At 41.1% G+C, this 24,899-nt stretch overlaps 1 protein-coding gene across 4 annotated transcripts in view; it reads right to left on the bottom strand.

The window, feature by feature from the left end:
- SVIL (supervillin) overlaps positions 1 to 24,899 on the bottom strand; it is a 125,240-nt gene that overhangs the window by 60,014 nt on the left and 40,327 nt on the right. For all 4 annotated transcript variants that reach the window (XM_067470347.1, XM_067470348.1, XM_060782485.2 and 1 more), the window contains exons 2-7: positions 22,969 to 23,035; positions 18,646 to 18,737; positions 8,805 to 8,862; positions 8,399 to 8,550; positions 6,748 to 7,411; positions 464 to 547 (exon numbers count right to left, since the gene is read on the bottom strand). In XM_067470347.1, the coding sequence (XP_067326448.1) occupies positions 464 to 547; positions 6,748 to 7,411; positions 8,399 to 8,550; positions 8,805 to 8,862; positions 18,646 to 18,737; positions 22,969 to 23,035 (1,117 nt within the window). The remainder of the gene's footprint in view (positions 1 to 463; positions 548 to 6,747; positions 7,412 to 8,398; positions 8,551 to 8,804; positions 8,863 to 18,645; positions 18,738 to 22,968; positions 23,036 to 24,899) is intronic.

The following is a 24,899-nucleotide window of genomic DNA, read 5'->3' as shown; positions in this document are numbered from 1 at the left end:
CAATATGGGGGACATAATTTATTAGTGTTATGCTCCTTTGCATTTTCATATTGAGGGAAACTTAGTGCTTTCAGCATTCCAGGCATTTTAAAGACTGATGCCTTGTTGCAATGCAGACCACAAGGCACGAAAAATGAATTAATGACAGGTCAAAGGCAATACTTGAATTTCGACATTGTATACAGATTAGGAGAAAACGTTAGGATCAATTCAAGTGCTTCCTCCAAAAACATCCATTAGTTGTAAGTGACAAAAAAACAAAAACAAAACAAGAATTCCCAGGAAGAAAGGGAATTAATCCCTGAAGTTCATTAAACAAACTGATTTTACATATCCAGTGCCATTAATGATGTCAATGATGTTTGTTAAAATGATAGTGGAGGGAAAAGGTCAAGGGAAGGTAACAGTCTGGTGGTTATTAATACTATTATTATTGAAGCCACACAACTAGGCGGTAGGATACCTGGAGGGCCAGTTGATAAGTGAAGCTGGTTCCCCATCCGAATCTTTCTGAAGAAACCAATCGGGTTTCGTTTTCCCTGAACTACTATAAAAAACAGAGCTTCAGAAAAAAATTCCGGCAACATGTCAACACATGCACAATTTCTCTATTCCCCCTGGTTTAATCTCAAACAGTTTTTGTGTGATTCATAACAAGAATTTGTGCTACAAAATGGAAAAGCCAGGCTTGCAGTTTAAGAATAACTGCATGTGAATATAATTAGGAACAAATTTATAAGGTCCATAGAAGAATTTTGTTGAGGGGGAGGGGAGGCTACAAAATGGACTGTAACGCCTACATACTGTTTTTGTGAAATCATGCATTCAAAATCATTTTTCAGACTGGTTTTATATTTAATCTGAGGAATACATGCACAAAGAAAAAAGGCAGCACCACCATCATATTAATAAAGGATATATGACTTTATTTTGAATGCTCATTTTCAAAACCAGGGGAAAAGTTAAATGAATAATAAAGGGAAAGGCATACAAGATGGGAGGGAAGGAGTCAAATATCCTTAAAAAATGCCCTTCTTTAAAATGTCTAGTCAGAAGACTCAACCCATCTCATAACTATAATCTAAATTAGAGATGGAAAACGTGCAGTCCACAGATGCATGACATCTATATGCCAACAAATTCTGCAGGACAGAAAAATGGTCAATCACACTGATGATGAAGCCTTTGGTTATCTGGAAGGTAAGTACAGCTCTTTTAAGTCTATATGAGTCTTTCAGGAATGACTACTAAGGGAGCAAGTAAATTAGCCTAAATGGACTACTGCATAATTTGACTACAAATTATGGTTATTTTTGTAGTCAATTTTCCCCCAAACTGTTTTTTTGAAGGGACACAGGGTTGAAAATAGGAGGCAACCCTTCAGATCCATAAGTAAGACACCAAACTTCTGAAGCTGCCCAGTAGAATCCTTTACTTTGCAGAAACTTTCATTTCTGTTCTTATTTTGTTCAAAATGGAAATATTTCATTGATGTTGGAAAATCTAGGTTAGAAATGGACAACACAGTTTTCTTTCAGTGATTTTCTTTTCTTTTCCCCCAGTTCATTAATAAATCCATGGGGTAACCATAAATTGACAGGTGACTTGATGGTAGAAACCCACAATATTTCCTTTGCCCTGTGAACTCTATGGAAACAAACCATTTTCATTTACTTAGTCCTACTTTCTTGAAAGAAAAAGCAGGACTAAATACATAACCTGACAGTAATCCAAAATGGAAAGCCATCACTAAAAATCCTCACTCAAAATTTCCAGTGATCAAACAATTAGCTATATCAAACCAGATTCCTTTAATGAATATTTGAATCAGCCTCCCCCCCCCTTATTTGCATTGGGAATTGTGTTAATCTTCACAGACAGCTATAAATTATACCATACCGTGGAAAAATGTGACAACAATGTTTTTTCCCCTCTCCGCTAGCCACCATTCCTGTCTCAAGGAACTGGCAAGACTCTTACCAGGCATGGAAGCATTTTTTTGTGAGAGCTGACTGGCTTAATCTCTCTCATAGAGAAGCTTTAGCTGACCGGAGATGCAGCCAAAGTGGAAAGAATGAGGGAACTACACTAATCTCACTGAGATAGCTCTGCTCCAGATCTGATTCATGTGCAGGTTACTCTGATCTCTGCTAAACCCCTAGAGTATGAAAGCTCATTTATATTGAATTAACAGCCTATGTGTGCAGGAGCACATGTGTGCACATGCATCCCCTGGTACAGACATGGGCAACTTGGGGTTCTCTGGGTCTCTTTCATACTATATAATGCTAATATTTTGATGCCACTTTTAACTCCCATGGTTCAATCTTATGCAATCCTGGAATTTGCAGTTGAAGTATTTAGAAATCTCTGTCAGAGAGCTCCTTTGTCTCACTAAATCACAAACTTCAGAAATTTCTTAAGAAATTGGGCTACAAAATGGAATCCACGACATGCGAGTGTGGAGAAGCGCAAACCACTGGCCACTTGTTGCAATGCAACTTGAGCCCTGCTACATGCACAATGGAGGACCTCCTTGCAGCAACACCAGAGGCACTCCAAGTGGCCAGATACTGGTCAAAGTACATTTAATCAACTACCAAGCATGCAAACTTTGTGTTTTGTCTGTTTGTCTTGTTAAAAATGTAATACAAATGTCTGGTTACTCCTGACACGATAAATAAATACAAACTTCAGAATTTTGTGGGATGTGATATTCAAGTGAGATCATTATATAGTGTGAAAAAGACCCCGATCTGCAATTGCCAGCATCACTAATCCCTATACTACCTAGGATTAATAGAGGCTACAGTACAACAGTGTCTGGAACCACACATTGAGCATTGCTTTAGAACAATGGTTCTCAACCTGTGGCTCCCCAGATGTAAACTGGCTGAGATTTCTGGGAGTTGTAGGCCAAGACACTTGGGGACCTACAGGTTGAGAGCCACTGCTTTAGAAGAAAAACATATACAGAAGTAACTGAAATTGGAATGCTTTTGAAGAGACACATCTCTGGCTCCAGAAGACATTGAAACCAATGAATCAGCAGTTGATACAATTCCCTCTCTAACAAAAAAAAAAGAGTTTTTCTTGGTGTCTTGCTTTTTAGGCCTGTTCTTAGGGTTATTTAGAGCACTAATTCAAAACTTGCATCAGCTTCAGTTTCTTAGATATGATTTATCATGATTTTCTTTGGGCGAGCAGATGGTGACTGGTAGATAGAACGTGTTCTGTCTCTCCAAAACTAGAGCTGATAGAAGAAAACTGGTCCCATTTTTGGAATGAGCAGGTCAAATATACCCAGAAACAGGATTAACATTTGAGGCACCAAAATGTGTGTTGGCCAGTGTTATTTATGTAGTATCACAAAGATTTTGGTGTGGAACACTTTCCTGATGGTCCTTTATTGTCCCTTCATCCTTTTCACTTCCACCTTGTTAGGGTTCTTTCTTATGCTTAGCGTGTGATCTCAGGTAATCAGGGATCATGTTGCAAACACGATGAGCTAAATCCAATTGTTCATTACAACTAGAGCAGACCACTGGATCAAAGGGAAGTTGTTAAGTTGACTCTTACATAAACCCCCAGATTTGGTGGGTCTGCTCTACTTGGGACAAACAATTAAATTTAGCCCAATGGCATCATAACATGATGTCGCCAATCAGATATGGTTCCATGTGGAGAGCAATTAGGACAAATGAAGCATGTTTCCAGAATAAGCTAGTGCCTTCATCCCCTTTCCTAGCAATCCCACAGAGTGCTGAATACCTGAATGGTTGGATGTATGTGCCTGAGAGAGAGGTCAACACAGCTGAAAACATTCATGAACCGCCAGCAGCATTGTAAAAAGGAATGACTCACACTTCATCAACACTTTTACCTACACAGATGTGTAATTTAATCGCTACATAGGAGAGAAGTAACCTGATATAAATTTCTCTGGGAAAGATAGTATCCCTGTCATCCCAAGATACTCATAAAATCCTGAAAACTGCAGGGCTTAGAACCTTATTTCCTTGATACTTTCTTAGTTCATAAGGTGAGAGGAGCTGTTTTAAGCCTAAAGAGACATCAGTTGAGAACAGCAACTTTAGTGTTATCTCTGTCTGCACAGCAAAGACACCAAGAAAGAGGGGTGACTGAAGAATATATGAGACTTTGAAAAGGCTGCATCCACCTGCAGCCAGTTTACAGTCCCTACCAACACTGATGAATGTCGCAATACACAATCTACTCAAAGTGAAATACTCACGCTTAGGATTTGTCTCACTGATTCCAATGATGTTATTTATAAAGGATGTTATTTATTTCCTTATTGCAGAAAGGAAAGAAATGCAAAGAACTGTAGGGCACAACATGGAAAACTGATTGCCTCATTGATGAAATCTTCAGACTCTTTCTCTCTCTCTTTTTACAACTTTTCAATGTGATGGGAGGCACTCTTCCCTTTGAATCTAGGACACATGCAAACACTAAACACTCTGGAGAGTAAGATCTCTCTGTGACCATGGTATCAACTTGGAGGTCATGCAACTTCACTGGAGCATTCCACCAGCAATTCTTGTCTACACTAAGCAGAAGCTCCTCATACTTTTGGTGATTCTCAGCTTTGCAATGGTCATCTATCAGGGATGCATTAGATGTTGGAGGTGGTTGCACTAGATTGCCCTTGGGAGTATATCCTAAATCTATAATTATTCAATGATCATATGATACTGGATTCCAAGGAGCTAACTCTGTACTATGTGGAAATTACTCTAACAAGAAGCATGTATGTTTAAATACGAAACCAACAACAAGATATTTGGGTTGGCCACTTCTCAGTTTCAGTTTGGACAGATCCTCTTTTCATTGGTTTACTTGCCAGTGCAAGGCATTTTGGGTGGTGGTAGCACCACAATCAGCTTCTACTAACATGCATGTAAAACTCTGAGTAACTCCCCTTGGTACTCTGTGGCTGAGCTTCTCTTCAGCAGCCTTTTGTTGTTCAAGATTATTCAACAACCTGCTCAGGTTGGCTAAACTGCATTCACCAACTACATTCATCTGTTGTCAATCACAGCTCTTTCTCTTACTGTGTCTCCTTCAAAATTTGCCCCAGTATTCAAAATGCTTTGCAATTCTCTTATTTTTCTCTCCTCTCTCTCTCTCTCTCAATATAATCACCATTTTTTTCATGTCAGGAACGACTTGAAAAACTCCAAGTCACTTCTGGTGTGAGAGAATTGACCATCTGCAAGGACGCTGCCCAGGGGACCACCATAACATAATATATTTATTACAACATATTGCTTGATTTTTGGTTTTTCCCTATTCATAGTGTTCAGAGCCGCCGGTGGTGCAATAGGTTGAACCCTTGTGCCAACAGGACTGAAGACTGACAGGTCACAGGTTTGAATACAGGGAGAGCATGGATGAACTCTCTCTGTCAGCTCCGGCTCCCCATGCGGGAACATGAGATAAGCCTCCCACAAGGATGGTAAAACAGCAAAATATCTGGGTATCCCCTGGGCAACATCCTTGCAGATGGCAATTCTCTCACACTAGAAGTGACTTGCAGTTCCTCAAGTTGCTCCTGACATGGAAAAAAAACCCTCTGTGACTGGTAGCTGCATATTTAAACATCACTTCCTATTTATAAAGCTTCTCATAGCATACTTTTCTTCTGATAGAACAGCAGTTTGGTGTAGTAAGTATAGCATTGGGATTGGGATTAAAGGGACTAGGATTCATGGGTGAGTCATGATATTCACAGACTAATTACTCTCTCTTGCTTAGACCTACTGCACAGAGTTGTGGTGGGATTAGGGGGAAGCAGCCACATGTGCCATGTTAAGGCCATTATTGGAAAGGTAAAATACAAGGACAAAAGTGTATTCCTGGCAGCCAATACTATCAGACTAGTGTACTGTAATATCAAAACCCAACCTAGAAGGCATGTAGGAAGGAAAGAGTGATGTGGTTGCTATGCTGGTTGATGGTCATCTACTTAATGTATCATGGACACTGTATATCATTGCAGCTCTTCTTGCACTGCTGGACTTCAACTCCAAGCAGCTCTAAGCAACATAATCAGCGGTGAGGAATGCAGTCCAACAATATTAGGGAAGAGTTACACAATTTCATTCCTGTTACAGATGGACAGAAAAGAGCAGTTTGATGTCCTTTATTTTTTTTAACTGCTTGAAATTATTATGTTATATACTTTACACATTTTTTGGTGCTGATTTGGGCATCTGCACATATATTTCCTTCCTCTGAATTAAGATGAAATATATTTTAAGAGTACATGTATTCCAATTGTGTCAAGAGCAATCAGAACTCTTTTCTACCACCAATTCTTGTCTACACTAAGCAGAAGCTCCTCATATATTTGGTGATTCTCAGCTTTGCAACTGCCCATACTTGGATCAGGTCTCATCTATTGAAATGGACTTCAACCTATGTTTTGCATCCTACGCTTTGCAGTCTTCTGCCACATCTCAAATTCCTTCTCAAAACTAATTTCTGGGAATCTTTCCAGTTGTTCTTTTTTTGTAACTGAGTGCATACTGTACAGTATATGCAAACCACTTGAAGTGGTGTCACATCCTTTCTGTCCAATCCTTGTCACTTCCTTCCTGTCCGGCCTTCCCATTGTCACCATCATCCTCTTTGGTCTCATCAAAAGTCAAGCTAGTTAATGCTGCTGAACAATATATCATAATGTCACTGCATAGGGAGCACAATTCACCAAAAACTTACCCTACTCTGGCGTCACTGAGGGAATGACTTGATTGTGTTGTTACCATCTGCTTTGGTGAGGAAAGAGAAGCTCTGCGAATTTGCTTTGGCGAACTTGGCACTTCACTTAGGGGGGAGTCATGGCCCAGAAATGAGAAGGATGTGGAATTTTCTGACGTACAAGGTGTATCATATCTAATTGTACTAAGCTCTGGGGATTTCTTTTCACTGTCCTCATTCAAACGTAATTTTTCTCTTTCTGGAGAACTTTCCCTCTCCTGCACCGAATACTCCTTTGAATCTGATGCAGCAATCTTCATCTCCTTACTCTCCATTTTTGAAGAGTACAGAGAACTGAAGTCTCTACATTCGTCCTCTTTCTTCTCACTCTTCATTATCCTCTTCTCAGGCACATCTTGCTCCTTCTTTGTCCTGGAATATTTGGATGAATATTCTGAGTCCACATCAGAATCGATTGAGAGTCCATATTTTTCAGCCAGCTGGCGTCGTCTCTCTGCTTTGTACCTGGCTATCCTTTCTGCCTTGGACTCGAGTCCCTGGGGATCCATGACTAATGGGCTATAAGAAGGGGGTTTGGTTTTTCCTCCTGCGGATTCTGTTTGGTATCGGGATCTAGGCTGATTCTCTGCTGAAGAATCCGATGTTTCTTCTTCATTTGATCTTCCTGTAACAAAATAGATAAATCAGCAGTGACGTAACAAAAAAAAATCACTCATTGAATACAGATTGCTTATTGCATTTCATTCTGGTTTAACACATGATTGATTGCTAAAGACACAGATCTCCAAGTCCTGTTTGCAACGTATTGCCACTTGATCAACGGTTCTTGCTCTGGTTTTCTGAGCTACATTTGCATACAATGAAATTGGATAAGATATATGTTCATGTTCAGCAGATTCGAGGCTTCTATATTCAAGGGGCCGCGGTAGCACAGTGGATTAAACCGCTAGCCGCAGAAAACTTGCTGATCAGAAGGTTGGCTATTTGAAGCCATGGGTCAGGCTGAGCTCCTGCTGTTAGCCCTAGCTTCTGCCAACCTAGCAGTTTGAAAACATGCAATGTGAGTACATCAATAGGTACTGCCTCGGTGGGAACATAAAAGGCATCAATGCAGCCATGCTGGCAAATATGACCAGGAGGATCTATGGACAACAGGTTCCTTGGCATGGAAAAATAGAACAAGAGGTCCCCATGGCCAGAGTTGAGCATCACCTCCAGACGCTGGAGATGGAAAGGGAAATCTTTGCCTTTGCTTGTGTATTGTATGCCACTGTTGTTAATGTATAAAAGGCATTGAATGTTTTCCTATATTTGTGTATACTATAATCTGCTTTGAGTCCCCTTGGGGAGATAGAGCGGAATATAAATAAATTATATTATATAATACCTCATTTAGAAACTGCAGAGCTTTTCTGAGTTCCAATTTACCATAGCAGAGTATATGTAAATGAAATTCAGAAACATAGCCATGTTAGCCTGGAATATCAGTGTGCAAAGGGATCTTAAAGCACCTTTGAGACTCATATAACTCAGGGAAAGAAGTTAGTAGCATAAGTTTTCAAAGATTTGTTAGTTTATCCATTTCTTTAGTTGATAGTCTCAAAAGTGGTACAATATCCCTTTGCATATGTTAGCAAAGTGTATTCCTTACCAAAGTGAGGACTATATGGATCGGTTGCACGCATGTATCTTGGTGTATCTTCTTCTAGCAAACGATGGGTAACCAATCCAGGACAGTTTTGCAAAAGGACAGGCTGAGCATCATTTTCAATTCCTTCTAAACGCCTAGCTATCCTTTCTTTCCTGGGAAAGATGAAACAAAAGGTTATTCCAGAAATATTGTGAAAGCAATTAGACGTAGCTTATTTCAATCCATTGCACAGGAATGTGTGGTGTTTGGCCTTCCAGATACAATTCCCATCAGTCAATATTCAGCACCACCAATGGTGAGGGATGATGGGAGTTGCAGTCCAACAACTGGAGGGCTGCACAACACTCTTCCCTATCATACAGGGTCATTTATGCTTTGATAAATATAGAAGAAGATGCAGAATTACCTTTTCATTTCCAAGGTGTCCGGCCTGTTTGGTTCAAAGAGTTTTCTTAATTCAGAAACTAAAACAAAAAGCACACACACAATTAGGAGTATGAAATTATGCATTTTGCCAAGAGGCAACTAGATTCCTACAATTAGCAAACTTTAAGCCAGCCAACAATGAAAAGAAAAGATAGTAACATCTGTGCCAGATGAATGTTCATGAGAAGAGCATTTTACACTACATAAAAGGTCATGCCCACAGTTGCCACATATTTGCTACTGCCAAAGACTGTGCCTCCGAGCCAAATCCTGGGCCACTGGAATTAGGGGAATAGCTACTTGGAAAGAATGATAAAAGGAGATCCAATTTTTGGATTTTTTCTGCCAGACAAAGATCAGAGCCAAGGCCAAATCTGGCAACCAGGAGAAAAACTGAACTCATAACTGCTGGGGTAGGGATCAAGCCTAAAGGTTGGGCTGGGACCTAATGTAGAATCTGGCAAATTGAGGCATATGCTGAGAAGGCGTTTGCTTTTTATGATCTTTTCACAGCTCAGCCCTGGTTATTTGACAGAACAGTTTTACTGCTTGGATCACTACAACACTAGCTGGTTCTTGGAAACCCTTAAACTAACTCACAATTGTATAGGTTTTGAAGAAGACCTCTGGGTATATATGCAGTCATTTCCCTTTACATAACTAATTCTAGTTACATTTTTTAAGAGGCAAGGGCCTATGTTACAAGAGGTAACACCCATACATAAACCAATGATTATTTAGGTGTAGGCTCAGAACATAAACTCCTCTGTTTTATTGCTGTCAGTGGAGTCATCATCATACCTCATACAAAATAATAGCCAACATGTCTTTTTTAAAAACCTGACCTACATTCATCACTTCATTGATGCAAAGTTTATTTTTTAAGCACGTGACCACAGTGAAACCAAGATCTGTGGTTATTCTTATTTCTATGGACTTTGTTTGGGATGTGTTACCCATGAAAATTATGATGGGAGTTTACTCATTTCAGCTTAGCGTGGTAATCTTTTTTTAGGAGGAAGTGAACATAAATACCTCCACAGTGTTCTCTGTTTGGCATATTTGTGCTGGACCTTTGATTGCATCAGCACACCATTTAATATATTTGCATTTCTATTTTTATCCATGAAAGGTTCTATAAAAATGGAACCTTACCAGAAATTGAGCAGCTGTTATTACTGTACCTAGACAATGCATTTTTTGAAAACATGACACTACTATTCCCTAATAGTTACGAGTGCAATTTTATTGCATTCTAGTTGTTGTTTTGTATGTTTATGTGTTTTACTTTAATATATTTTATACTGTGTTTCATTTTATGCTCTATTTTTAGGCACTTTGGTGCCGTGTGTAAGCCGCCCCGAGTCCCTTCGGGGAGATGGTGGCGGGATAGAAGAATAAAGTTGTTTTTTTAATGTTTGAAAAGGTATTAATATTTAATATGTAGTTCTATTGCGACTGAGTTGTAATTGGGGAAGGGGGGGAGAATGAGGGTGATGCACCTCCAAATAAGAATTCTGCACCCGACACCAGAGAAATTTTTCCTTCAACCTCCAAATTTCTAGCATTGCAGAGGAACACATAATTTACTCTTATATTTGCTATGTCTGCATTCCCTTTTGCCTGTCCGTTTTCTTTGGGTGTTTAAATTCTATTTCCAAATGCTCAAATGAAGGTTTTAGTTGCTAGAAATCCAATAATAATGATAATAATAAGAAGGAGGAGGAGGAGGAGGAGGAGGAGGTTTGTTTATATCCCATCCTCTCCCCCTGAGGGGACTCAGGGCAGTTAACAACAAATATAGGCAAACCTTCAATGCCGAAAATACTGGACCAACTCAACTCACCCAGACCCAAAACATACCCACATCGACATCAAAAGTAATAACACATTATCAAAAATTAAACAATAACATAACAAATATACAATTTCACAAATTTCGTTAAAAGAACTGGGGGGAGGGGGGAGAGAATTCTTATTTGGATGTAAATACTTATGAGAGGGGCAATGCTTTACTTATGTTTCCTGCAGCTACACCTTTGAGGAGTACTCTTCTTATTAATGGTCCCAAATACAAGCCAAATACACCAGTGAGAGAAGCAGGTCAGAGAAGGAGGCTTTAAACTGCTGTCTCCCAGCTGCTCTTTGCTTAACATCTTTGCCTACAAGAACAGGAGAAAGAAGGTGTCTTGGCTGCTCACTCCTACACCAGTGAGAGAAGCAGGTCAGAGAAGGAGGCTTTAAAACTGCTGTCTCCCAGCTACTCTTTGTTTAACATCTTTGCCTGCAAGAACAGGAGAAAGAGGGTGTCTTGGCTACTCACTACTACACCAGTGAGAGAAGCAGTCAGAGAAGGAGGCTTTAAAACTGCTGTCTCCCAGCTACTCTTTGCTTAACATCTTTGCCTGCAAGAACAGGAGAAAGAGGGTGTCTTGGCCACTCACTCCTACACCAGTGAGAGAAGCAGGTCAGAGAAGGAGGCTTTAAAACTGCTGTCTCCCAGCTGCTCTTTGCTTAACATCTTTGCCTGCAAGAACAGGAGAAAGAGGGTTGTGTTGCTGCTCCTGTTGGGTGGCTGATCCGACTCCAGCATTTCATCTGGTGCTGCTACTGCTCCTGGCTCCAGCATTGTGTTGCTGCTCCAAGTTGTGTTGCTGCTCCTGTTGTGTGGCTGTGAAGTCGCCCTTTGGCCTATGTTGCTGCACCCTGGAGAACTATTGTGTAGCTGCTTTTTGTGAACACACTGTGTAGAGCTACTCCTTTGGGCTCGGAGCAGCCTGCTTGATTTCTATCTGTGAAGCTGCTTTTCTGGTCTGTGAAGCTGTCTATTGATACCCATTTGTGAAGCGACCCCTAACTGTGAAGCTGCGCCTTAATCTTTGTTAATATCTGTTAATAGCTGTATCCAACCGTCAGCCATCAGCTGACACCATACATCCTCGGCTTGCCAATGGTCAGTCATCCTTCCTCCATCCAATAGGAAACCTCTGCTGCTAGGGAATTAGATCTATCTGACTCTCTTATTGTTTTTCAGCATTATCTCTGCGTTTTTAAATTGGTAGTGGATTTAATAGGGTGTAGTGTAATTGTAGACTGGGGCGGTTCTGATTCATCTAACTACTGGAAGATTACCAACAGCTACAGGCTGTCTGAAGGCCATTAGTAGTGGCTAGTACCTCCCAAACTACTTTGTTTTTACAATTTGCACCTCCACTGCCCTTACCCTTTTGGTTGCAGATCCAATACTGTTAATTGCCGAACTCTTGCCAATGTTATTGCACTGTAAGTGAAGGCCTTTGTAATCCTACTCCTCCTCATGTTTCGGCGACGGACAACGGACTAGCACTTTAATTAACGGAGGAATTCCTGTGGACTGCTAATTGCAATGTTATATGTGGACCGTCGTGTTAAGCTTGCATTCACACTTTACATCACGCACTTTATAATTTTCTCCAGTAACGGTCAAATGGCTGGGGAAAATTGGAGATGGTTCTATGAATCAGAGGAGTGGAACTATAGGAACGATGAAATTGATAGTTTGCCATCGGGCCGGGTTAATGATATGCTATATAACAGTGCAATTCTAGAGTGTCATGATGTAGAGAAAGGGGGAGGTGGGGAGGGGGAGAGTTCCAGTTCTCGGGGGGCCCCCATAGAAGTTATGATGGGGAGGGGGAGATACGGGAAAGGGAGAGATAAAAAACTAATTCGGCCAATTCGTGAACAAATGCTGAGGAAAATTCCAAAATGTGCTCCTGACTTGGTAAACGTGGGTTCCAAGGTAGATGGTCCTCCGGGATTGAAGGTGGTGCTGTTGAACGCCAGATCTGTCAATGGGAAAACATCAATCATCCAGGATTTGATACTGGAGGAAAAGGCAGATCTGGCGTGCATCACGGAGACCTGGTTGGACGAGGCTGGAGGGGTGAATCTCACCCAGCTTTGCCCACCAGGTTATGCTGTGCAGCACCAACCGAGATCCGGGGGACGGGGAGGCGGAGTTGCAATAGTCTATAAAGATTCCATCTCCTTGATCAGAGGCCCAGCCTTACAGTCGACCTTGTTTGAATGTGTCCACCTGAGGCTAGGGGACCGGGACAGAATAGGGCTGTTGTTGGTGTACCGACCACCCCGCTGCACCACGGCCGCCCTACCTGAGCTTGCAGAGTTGGTCTCGGGCCTGGCATTGGAGTCCCGGCGGCTTGTAGTGCTGGGGGACTTCAATGTCCATGCAGAGACCACTCTTTCAGGAGCGGCTCAGGACTTCATGGCTTCCATGGCAACTATGGGGCTGTCCCAATTAATATCTGGCCCTACCCACTGTGCTGGACACACACTTGACTTGGTCTTCTGTCAGGGCTGGGAAGAAGGTGGCGGTGTGGAGGAGTTATCAATCTCCCCTTTGCCATGGACTGACCACCACCTGATCAAGTTTAGACTTGCTGCAACTTCTAACCTCCGCAGGGGTGGTGGACCCATTAAGATGGTCCGCCCCAGGAGGCTTATGGATCCAGAAGGACTCCTGATGGCTCTTGGGGATGTTTCCACTGCCTTGGATGGTGATTCTGTCGATGCCCTGGTCACTCACTGGAATAGGGAGTTGACTAGGGCAATAGACACGATTGCTCCGGAGCGCCCCCTCTTAAGTCGCCGAGCGAAACCGGCCCCTTGGTTCAACGAGGAGCTGGTGGAGCTAAAGCGAACAAAGAGGTGGCTAGAGAGCGTGTGGAGGAAACAGCCCAGCGAGTCAAACCGAACACGCCTACGCCTCTATCTAAGGGCGTATGGCGCGGCAATAGAGGCCGCGCAAAATGCTTTCTACTCGGCCAATATTGCGTCCGCAAGGAACCGTCCGGCAGAGCTGTTCCGAGTAGTCAGAGGGTTGTTGAATCCCACCTTGAGTGGGTCCCCTGACGACTCGACAGCGCGCTGTGAAGCATTTGCTCAGTACTTTGCGGACAAAGTCGCTTTGATCCGCGCGGGCTTTGACACCACATTAACTGCAGTCTCTGAGGATGTAACTCAAGCATCTGCTTGTCCAGTTTTGTTGGATTCGTTTCGATCTGTTCAACTCGACGAGGTCATCAGGGTTCTGGGAGAGGCGAGGCCCACCACATGCATCCTAGACCCCTGCCCTTCCTGGCTGGTAAAAGAAGCCAGAGGGGGTTTGGCAGAGTGGGTAAAGGTGGTGGTTAATGCCTCCCTTCGGGAAGGCAAGATTCCAGCCAGCTTAAAACAAGCTGTCATCAAACCGCTGTTGAAAAAACCATCACTAGACCCCACTCAATTCGTCAACTTTCGGCCAGTCTCCAATCTCCCCTACTTGGGCAAAGTCCTGGAACGTGTGGTGGCCTCGCAACTCCAGGAATTCCTGGTGGACACGGACTATCTAGATCCGTCACAGTCTGGCTTTAGGCCAGGACATGGTACTGAAACAGCCTTGGTCGCCTTAGTTGATGATCTGCGCCGGGAACTGGACAGGGGGAGTGTGTCCCTGTTAGTTCTGCTGGACCTCTCTTCGGCCTTCGATACCGTCGACCACGGTATCCTTCTGGGACGCCTCGCGGGAATGGGTCTCGGGGGTACTGCCTTGCAGTGGCTCCGGTCCTTTCTCGAGGGTCGCTCCCAGAAGGTGTCACTAGGGGACTCCTGCTCGACTCCTCGGCCATTGTACTGTGGAGTCCCGCAGGGCTCAATACTGTCCCCTATGTTGTTTAACATATACATGAAGCCGTTGGGAGAGATCATCCGGAGTTTTGGGGTGCGATGTCATCTGTACGCAGATGATGTCCAACTCTATCACTCATTTCCACCTGCCACTAAGGAGGCTGTTCAGGTCATGAACCGGTGCTTGGCCGCTGTCACGGACTGGATGAGGGACAACAGATTGAAACTAAATCCAGACAAGACAGAGGTACTCCTGGTCAGTCGTAAGACCGAACAGGGTACGGGGTTACAGCCTGTGTTGGACGGGGTCACACTCCCCCTAAAAGCACAGGTACGCAGTCTGGGAGTTCTCCTGGATTCATCGCTGAGCCTGGAACCCCAGGTTTCAGCGGTGGTCAGGGGAGCATTCGCACAATTAAAACTTGTGCGCCAGCTGCGTCCGTACCTTGGGAGGGCTGACTTGGCCACGGTAGTACACGCTTTGGTTACATCCCGCTTAGATTACTGCAACGCTCTCTACGTGGGGTTGCCTCTGAAGACTGCCTGGAAGCTGCAGCAAGTACAACGCGCGGCAGCCAGATTACTAACGGGTGCGGGATACAGGGAGCACACCACTCCGCTGTTACTCGAACTCCACTGGCTGCCGATTAGCTTCCAAGCACAATTCAAAGTGCTGGTGTTAACCTATAAAGCCCTAAACGACTCCGGCCCTGTTTACCTCTCCGAACGTATTCTCCCCTACGAACCATCAAGACCACTAAGATCGTCTGGAGGGGCCCTGCTCTCGGTCCCTCCGCCTGCACAAGCACGGCTGGTGGGGACGAGGGACAGGGCCTTCTCGATGGTGGCCCCTCGACTTTGGAACTCCCTGCCATTAGAGATTAGAACTGCCCCCTCCCTCATGACGTTCAGGAAACTAACAAAGACCTGGTTGTGGAACGCGGCATTTGACAACTGATTTAATTCTTTGCCCACATGAAAGGAGGATGATGAATGTGATTGTGATGGTGTTGGACGATTTGGCTCTTTTAACTAGGATGTTAATATTTTAATGTGTATGGTGCTGATATTTTAATCGTGTAATGAAGTGGCATTGTGTTGTTATTGTACATTTTTTTGTATGTTAACACATGTTGTGAACCGGTCCGAATCCCTCTTTGAAGGTGAGAGGGTCGGTATATAAAACCTCGAAATAAATAAATAAATAAATAAGTTGCTTTATATCCCAATACACCAAGGTATTCACAGTTGTATAAATTAATGATGGAAGGTATTTATCCTGGCCATTAGCCTGATCAGAGGAAAAAAATCAGCAACACCAATTTCAACCGCAGGAATCAGACAACTGCATTTTGGTACTATTAGCTTGCAAGGATTCTGTTGTAGTGTTGCAGAACTAAATAAAAGCAATGGCCTTATGGCGTATCTCCCCAACACCTTCCTAAGCCAGAATGTGACAAAAATAGTGCAGGCCTTGCCTGTGCAGCTTGACACTGTTTCCACACTTGAGATTCCAGACAGTCGTATCAGTTACAGAGGTTAATATGACCGGAGACTCTCCTAAAGCAACGTTGTCTTTGCTTTCCTTTAAACTGAGACAGGTAACTTGCTATCATATCATGTCCAGGAACTCCTCTACATGCCACATACAAGTAACTTCAACGATACTGGATTCAACCTGCAGTTCTCCCACCCTTGTTTCAGGTCGGGTTGCACAGCACTGGGTGTATCTACATTAAATGTATCTACAGTGTAAAACTAATGCATTTTGACACCACTTTAACTGCCATGGTGTAATGCTATGGAATCGTGGGAGTTTGGTGAGGCACCAGCACTCTTTGGTCGAGAAAGCTAAAAATCGTATAAAACCAAAAGTCCTTGATTCCATAGCACTGACTACTGGTGTCAGACTCCATTAATTCTACAATGTAGACACACTCTTGCAAGAAAAGATATATGTATCTTAGAGCCCTATATCGCAGGATCTGATCTCAGGTTTTCTGCTTTAAACTGGATTATATAAGTCCACATTGCCAGATAATCTGGGATAAACCAAAAAATGGGATCAGATCCTGGGATATAGGGGCACATGAACTTGAAAATGTATTTTTATTTAAAGTAAGCACTTTGGAAAATTATTTGTGATTTGATGACTGTATGTTTGTGATTACTGTTGAAAGTTAAGTATTTTGAATTACGGACATTTAGTTATGCATAATTTGAAAACAAAAGAAGAGGAAAACCTACCACTTATGATTTCTTCCTAATGATGGGAAAGGCATTTTATTAATAGTCTTGTTGATTCATATTTGCTGGTGTTTAAAGGTATTTGGTTCCCTAAGACACTAGTAAATCCATGAAAAGCATGGTCAATTATAACATGCTTTCCCCATACATCCTGTAACCTATATGTTATCAGTTCAAACCACCTGCACCTCATTTCACGATCCCATAGAGAGGTATTTAATTTCGCACAGACATGCTGGGTCGCTCTGAACATCAGCATACACTTTTGACCATCAAGAGCACAACTGAACTACAATATGTTATCCTAACACAGCTGCAAAATTCAGATCATTCACAAGAAATAGAAAACATTTTAAAGATAGTTGAACTACTATGTGTTTCTACCAGTTTTGCTGACATCGAACAGCCCCTTGCCTTTTTAAAAGTGTGCATGTTAAGCAAAAATGCCATAGAATATATTTTAGAAGGCTGCTCGGTGTATCAAAACTGAGTTATTCGGCAATAAATTCCACAAGAGATAATTTGAGTTTTCAAAGGTGTCTGTTCAAAGTGAATTCACTTCAGGCAGCAGATATGATGAAATGAAAGATGAAATGTATATATACTTGCAGCATCCTAGACCTAGATACAAATGAAATGGAGAAGGAGAAGAAAAAGAAGAGGAGGAGGAAATCGATTTTGTCTGTACTTTGGGCCTGCCACATAGCTTTGAATTTCAGGAATGAACAGTCTCTCTATGATATGAAAAAATCCTCTTCCATCAGGGAACAACTCCTTGATCCAGGAAAAAGACTTAAAGTCACGTGACAATACTATGGGACTGATTTTAAGAATAGCATATTTAAAGCCTTTCATAGTTCTTTCCACAAGGGGAAACCAAAGGCATAACTAAATTGATGCCTTGAGAATTCCACCTCGTTATAAAAGAACATCTAATTCTCACAACAATTTTGTGGAAACAAGCCTACCCTTTTGCAACAAGCATCACACTGCCTGTAACTATTCTTGAAGCTATGGGAAGATTGATGACACTGGTAAGTTACAGATTAAAGAGAGACTGAGGGAAGCACTATTAGAAAGTACTGGGATAGATGGCTAAACCTAAGGGAAAGAACAATCCAACCAGTGGTTCTCAACCTTCCTAATGTCATGACCCCTTAATACAGTTCCTCATGTTGTGGTGACCCCCAACCATAAAATTATTTTTGCTGATACTTCATAACTATAATTTTGCTGCTGTTATGAATCATAATGGAAATATCTGATATGTAGGATATATTTTCATTCACTGCACCACTTTGGCACAAATATCCGATACAATCAAATTTGAATATTGGGGGGGGGGGGGTAATTTGGGAGTTTGGAAGTTGTGGTTGCTGGGATTTATAGTTCACCTGCAATCAAACAGCATTCTGAACTCCACCTATGATGGAATTGAATCAAACTTGGCATACAAAACTCCCCTGGCCAATAGAAAATACTGGAAGGTTTTGGTGGGAATTACCTTGAGTTTTGGAGTTGTAGTTCACTTACATCCAGAGAACACTGTGGACTCAAATAATGATGGATCTGAACCAAACTTGGCACAAATACTCCATATGCCCAAATGTGAAAAGGAACTGACAGTGATTTAGGGAAAAGCACAACTACTCTCCCCTCCTCACTTGGAGTCACATAAACAACCCTCCTCTTGGCTGAGATGCCACCTGAGAGACCAGCCAATCACAGCAAGTGGAGGGCTTTTGGTAGGAGGATTCACCGTCCGTTTCCAAAAAGGAAGAGAAGAAAAGGTAGAGAGATCTTCAGCATTCTCTGCCAAAGGGGTTCCTAAGACCATCAGAAATATGTGCTTATCTAATCTAATCTAATCTATCTAATGTTCACAAGCAATTTTGCACTTAACTTACCTTTGGGAAGCACTGCTAAAAGGCTGGCATCGATATCCTTTGTGCTGTTTGCAAGCTCTTCTTTGTCTTCAAATGAAAACTCTTTCTGAAAACTGAAAACAGTCACCTTCTTTTAATAAAACTATGAAAGATTCAATTACCAATCAAATCATACTAAAAACATATAGCTTTCACTGTTAAAAACATGGATGACACAGATAATTAACACCTGGAGAAGTCATAGGATTTAGACTGAACCATCAATGTTTAATGTTTATTTTACATTCTTTTGGTTCTTGACTTTTTGACATAAAACAGAGAACAGCTTTCTCACAAATTATCCTTGATTTTAAGGACAAGGTTTTTACAATATTCTAATTCACAACCTATAGGAGCTGCTGGATTATAACAACCATCACCCCTGGCTCACATCACAAATTTAGTGCCTGGAGTTGTACTCTAAGAACACCTGGAGAGCCACACTCTCCCACATCTTTCTAGATCTTAAACACTGCCCTATTATACTCTGTCAAAAATTCTCTAGCCATTTATAAATCCTTGTAATATTCCAGAGTAAAAGCGAATATGTGTTCTTTAACCTCCATAAGACCTGGAAAAAAATTACTTTTTCACATTGTACCTTCCAAATGCCTTAGCTAGCATGATCAGTGCTGGCTGGGGAGTTTTGGGAGTTATAGTCAAAGCTCTGCTTTTGGGTATGTGTGTGTGTGTATTTGAGCTTTCAGGTCACCAGTTAATTTATGAATTTCATATGGTTTTCTTGGTCAAGGAATACTCATTTTGCTAGTTGCTTCCTCTTAAATATAACCGATAGCGACTAGCATTAACAAGTTGTCTATCATCCTAACCAGGGCTGACTCTTCATATGTTGCAAGATCAGATGCGATCTGGTGCTTTAGGATATTTAGGCATAGCCATTGACACCTAAAAACCTCATAGATTACTATTGGCAGAAACCTACTGTTCTGAAAGCTTCATGGTCCATTTGTTTTTGGGCAACATTCAAATTGGGGCACGAGTAGAATTTTCAATTGGTATACAAGTAGAATTTACACCTGGTATAAGAACTGCCTATTATCAGCTGTAGTTAGGGCCTTTCTCTAAGTCCCTCTGCTGCCACAAGTTGCTCAAGTGGTCACTAGAAACAGGATCTTGTTTACCGTGGCCCTAATCTCACACCTACTCATAATCCATAAAAAGCAATGCAGTGTCCAACTCTCATATAACACCCAGAAGCAAAATGCAATTACAATCTTTTTTAAAAATATAGAAATCTGGATGGAACAAATTTTACAATCTTGAGTACACAGTGGGCCCTTGGTATCTTCGGGTATGTGGTTCCTTGAACTTTCCATGGATCCCACAATCCATGGACTCTCAAATCCCATTATATACAATGGTGCCCTTTCTACAACATGGCAAAATCAAGGTTTGTTTTTGGCATTTTACAAGAATATTTTCAATCAGTGGATTTGGAGAGCTGACTGTTATGACCTAAAGTGGCCTTGGCTAACCTGGTGTCGCACAGCGATACTGGCCCAGCTTTTCCACAAAGCATCCAGCTTCCTAGAACCATCTGTATTGCAATGCCTAGCTTGCTAGTTTGACATATTGCTGCAAAAGGTTTAGAGTAAACTCTGATTCTAAGGAGACCTGTGCTGATTACATTTAAAATTAATCCAAATTAGATTTTTAGAAGTCGTGTGATTAGGAGGTTACTCTATTTTTAAAGCTGTATTATGCTCTCGACTTGGAGGTTGGTCCTGATTAAATATTGGAGCCAGGTTTTCATTCAAGAGGCTGTCTATCATGAAAGCACTATGAAGACTTCAGTAATGCACAGCGGGGAGGAATGTGCATTTGAATTATAACACAGTGGATTCAGAAACACTGTCCAGGACTTTTAATAGTATAGCCTTTATGATTATCATTCTCTCCATTTAGGGGATACTGCCTCTGTTTTATGTCTGTCATTTTTTATGCTTATGCTAAGAATGTTATGCTTTTGCATGAAGTTACATAAATATTTAAAAATTAATCTTAAAACCAGGAGGCTTGGCAACAGAATATGCTGTATCTGATGAGCTAGAGATGGGATACCAATTGCCTCTAGACAAATTCACTTAGAAAGTTCACATTTTACTATTCAGAGTCCAACTGAATTTCTAAGTAATGTTTATTTTCAACCCAATTATTTGTGGTAGATCTGCAAGTTTGAATTTCTTCATCATTCTTGTATTTTTTTTTCTTTCTCTCCTGCCTGTCATGAACTAGAAAGGCAATGATACAACTTTTCCTCTCTGGCAAATCCTTTGGATACTTCACAGCAGCCAGAAGAACAAAGCACACATATTTCCAACATCTCAGCTGGAAACTATCTTGTGATTACAGTTGATGAAAATTATTTTAAGAGTCCATGAGTTCAAATTTTACCTGTTCATTTATTGGGGTGGAGGGAGGTAGCCTACAAATATTTCTATGGCACTTTAAGAAACTGGAAACCCTATTTCTATACACCTTAATTTTATAGGCATTTTGCAAATACCAAACTGTGAAGTGTTCTGACCGATCACCTCTTAAACAGCTAATAATAATTTGGGGCAATGAGACAAGGTTTAAAGATGAAAAACATCCATCTTGAAGACTGCTCTCTGCTGTGGTGACATGCCGTCTTTTAATATCTGTCCTATTAACCTAATTACCATTCCCAGCAGTCAAAACTCCAAGGAAAAATGCATTTTTATTATGGTTTATTGTACTCATCAGATAAAGAGGTCAGCACTCTGAACTCCTAAATGGAGAGGTAACAAAAATGAATCAGTCATTGAATTAGGCCAGGAAGAAAGAGAAACACACATACTCCTTTTTCCTCTTTACCATCACATACACAAAAACTTAATTTCAGTTCTCTAAGTGTCACTTCCTATAATAACATTGGTATATTGTTATAAGGCATAAGATGCTCCAAGCTGTCATGCCGTTCACCCGATTAGGAGATGACAATGCAGGCTTGGAAATGGAGAGCAGTGCCTCCCCCAGAGCCAGAGATGAGCACCGCCTCCAAAGCCAGAAATGAAAGGAGAAGCCAGAATCTAAATAAAGCACTATTATTATTATTATTATTATTATTATTATTATTATTATATTGGTCTCTTTGGCAGTAATATTGTCAAATCTGACTAGCATTGTCTCTCCAGAGTTTCAGACAGTTTCAAGGTCTCCCATCCAGGTACTAGCCAGCCTGTTCCTGCTTAGCTTTGGAAATCAAATGGGATGGAGTGCATTCAGCATGGTATGAACAACCAACAGAGTGGTATCATAGATTTGTGGGAGCCTGGAGATGTGTACAAGTAGGCAATTTTTAAAATAATACTCACAAGGAGGAGAAGGAACAAATATTAATTGGCCTCCCGTGATTAGCAGCTAAAATGGCTATAGACTACAAAATCCCACCAATCTCAGAACAGTTAAGTGAACTTTGGGGCATGACTATAATGGAAAAATAACAGGAGCCCATTAGAGAATCTGGAAATATTTAGATAGACAAATCTTTTTGTAAAACCTTATATCATTTGATTGATTGCTGCAATGAGGATACTGATGCTTGCTAGTGTCCACAACTAGGGGTGCATCTACATTGTAGAATTAAGGTAGTTTGACACCACTTTTATGACTCAATGCTATGGAATCCTGGGAGTTGTAGTTTTACAAGACCTTTAGCCTTCTCTGTCGAAGAATGTTGGTGCCTCACTAAATTACAATTCCCAGGATTCTGTAGCACTGAACCAGGGCAGTTTAAAGTGGTGTCAAATTGCATTACTTCTACAACATAGACACATGACAACTCTCATAACACATTTTATTTTGATAAACCATATGTGTTGTAATGTGATAAGTATCTCAATTTTTCTTAAAGTTTCTCCTTACATTCAAGGGTTACTTTAACTTTTGTCTTTTTGTGACCTTAACTAAATTTTAAAAGGCTTGTGGTAGGAGGGAAAGAGAGAAGAACTGTTATGGATATTTTGTAGCATTCAAGGTTCATATACAAAAACAATGCCACTGTATAAATAATACAGAGGAATAATGTATATTGATTTTTTCTTGCTGCAGTAGACTAAATATTGTGGCATATTGAATTATTATAGCATAAGATCTGGAGGACATAGGTCATTGTTTCAAAGCATCAAAGGTCCTTTTTGCAATTTTTAGCCCTTTGGCTCCAAGTGAAGATAATCCTTGATGCATTTGACTGCATAGACTTCGCTCCATGAAATAAATATAAAGACAACAAAGATTAAGTCAATAGCTTGTATACATTACCTTAGTGTCCTCCTTCGTTGGAGTAACCTTGGAGTTTTATACCTGACCAAATTTTCTTTGTCAAAATCTGTAACATAGAAAGAGAGGGAATTATTAAGACCACACACACACACGGTTTAAAGTGTACAAACATTTTGTGCTTCAGTAATAGAAGGTTTATTCGTGAACCTAACAATGCCCATTACACTCCAACGATGGAAATATGTCTATCCTTAAAACAGACAATTCTGGGAATAAGGGCAGAAGAAGGAAGGAACAGAAACTATGGGCTCTGAGAATCCTTCCTTAACATGAAGTTCTCCAGATATGTTGGACTAGCATTCCCATACCTATAGCTTAACACACCTGAAGGTCCTGAATTAAGGAAGGCTACAGAAAGCTAGAAGCCGAGAGCATCAACATCTTAATGTAGGTCATTAAGGTCCTCAGTGCAAGTCATAAATTGTCGAGTTTCACATTATTTCTCCAAAAGTATTATCTTTCACACCAAGAAGGTTTTTGTTTCAGACTTCTCTCATTTGAATCCTCTCCCTTCAACAAGAATCCATTCCCCACTGAATACAATTAGTAAATAAGTGATATACTTATCCATGTGAATATCTATGAATCAGAGCAAGTTAGAAATAAATGTAATTCAATGGGCACCTCAATTTGCAGAATTACGACTCAGGGTCTAAGAAAGATCATGAAAACCTAACCATTTTTCATCTTCCAGCAGCTGGAAATCACCCCTAAAGACCAAATATCAATGGACCTCCAAGCAAGTATCCTATAACCCTTCCTGAGAACAAAACCCAAACCACAAATTGAGAACAGACCAACTAATCCTATGTACATACTGTCCATCACTTTCAGGAATCTAGTATATTTATAGACAACTTGGTACCCTCCTTGTATTTTGAACTGTAGTTCCCAGACTATTGCAAAATGCAAATATAGCTAATGGTATGGGGATTATAGTCCAAAACATCTGGAGGTTGCTTTAACAGAATCTTGGCAATATCTCTGCTTACTCTCTATAAGTGGCTACAACAGACTACAACCTCACGACACAACTGTTCTGGGTATATCAGTACTCCCCACAGGAAATATGGAAAGCATTAACAGATGTTTTTAAAGAGATGACATGGGATGTTTGACCCAAAGCCCCCTGCTATGTGCACTTAAAAGAGTGAGACATATCTATAGCATTTATCGTTCACATCTGCAACAAACTGGTATCCAACAGTGGTGTGCCTAAAGAGGTAACTGTCTTTCATTTAAACTGGGGAGTGTCTCTAAGCTGGAAATGAAGAAACCACTCTGAGAGGGAAGGCATATCAGATTGCATGGGAATTTACAACAGGTCCCTATGAGGATACCTATGTCAACCTCAAAATTATCTATGAATACTCCATGACCTAGGCTGGATCATCAAAGCTGCTACAAAATGTACTGAATAAGGACTTTGGAGCCCTAACAAAGTCCCCCATGATGAAGGTAAAGTCAATGCAATAGATAATTGTATGGAGAACATGAGAGAGAAAAAGAAATATAGGCTAAGTCAGCAATTTACGCACCAACAGTCAATTCAGAAAAACTAAACTGAGCAACAATTGCTTTGGATCTGCTTTCTGTAACCATACCACCCATGGGAAGTATCTTAGGTATTCTCAAATATCATAAATGTAAGAAATAGAAATGTTGGGTTGCTATGAGTTTTCCGGGCTGTACGGCCATGTTCCAGGAGCATTCTCTCCTGATGTTTCAATGCTAATCAAGATGGCCAATTGCAACCCAAGCAGACAAGAGTTCTTTCTTCCACCTTGGACATTCCAAAGATATATAAACCTCACTTGCTTAGTTTCCAACAGACCTCACAATCTCTGAAGATGCCTGCCATAGATGCAGATGAAACATCCAGAAATAATGCTTCTGGAACATGGCCATAC

Source organism: Anolis sagrei, chromosome 6 (genome assembly GCF_037176765.1).
Source record: "Anolis sagrei isolate rAnoSag1 chromosome 6, rAnoSag1.mat, whole genome shotgun sequence".
In the NCBI taxonomy this organism is placed as follows: domain Eukaryota; kingdom Metazoa; phylum Chordata; class Lepidosauria; order Squamata; family Dactyloidae; genus Anolis; species Anolis sagrei.
This window is presented reverse-complemented; position numbering and strand designations above follow the sequence as displayed.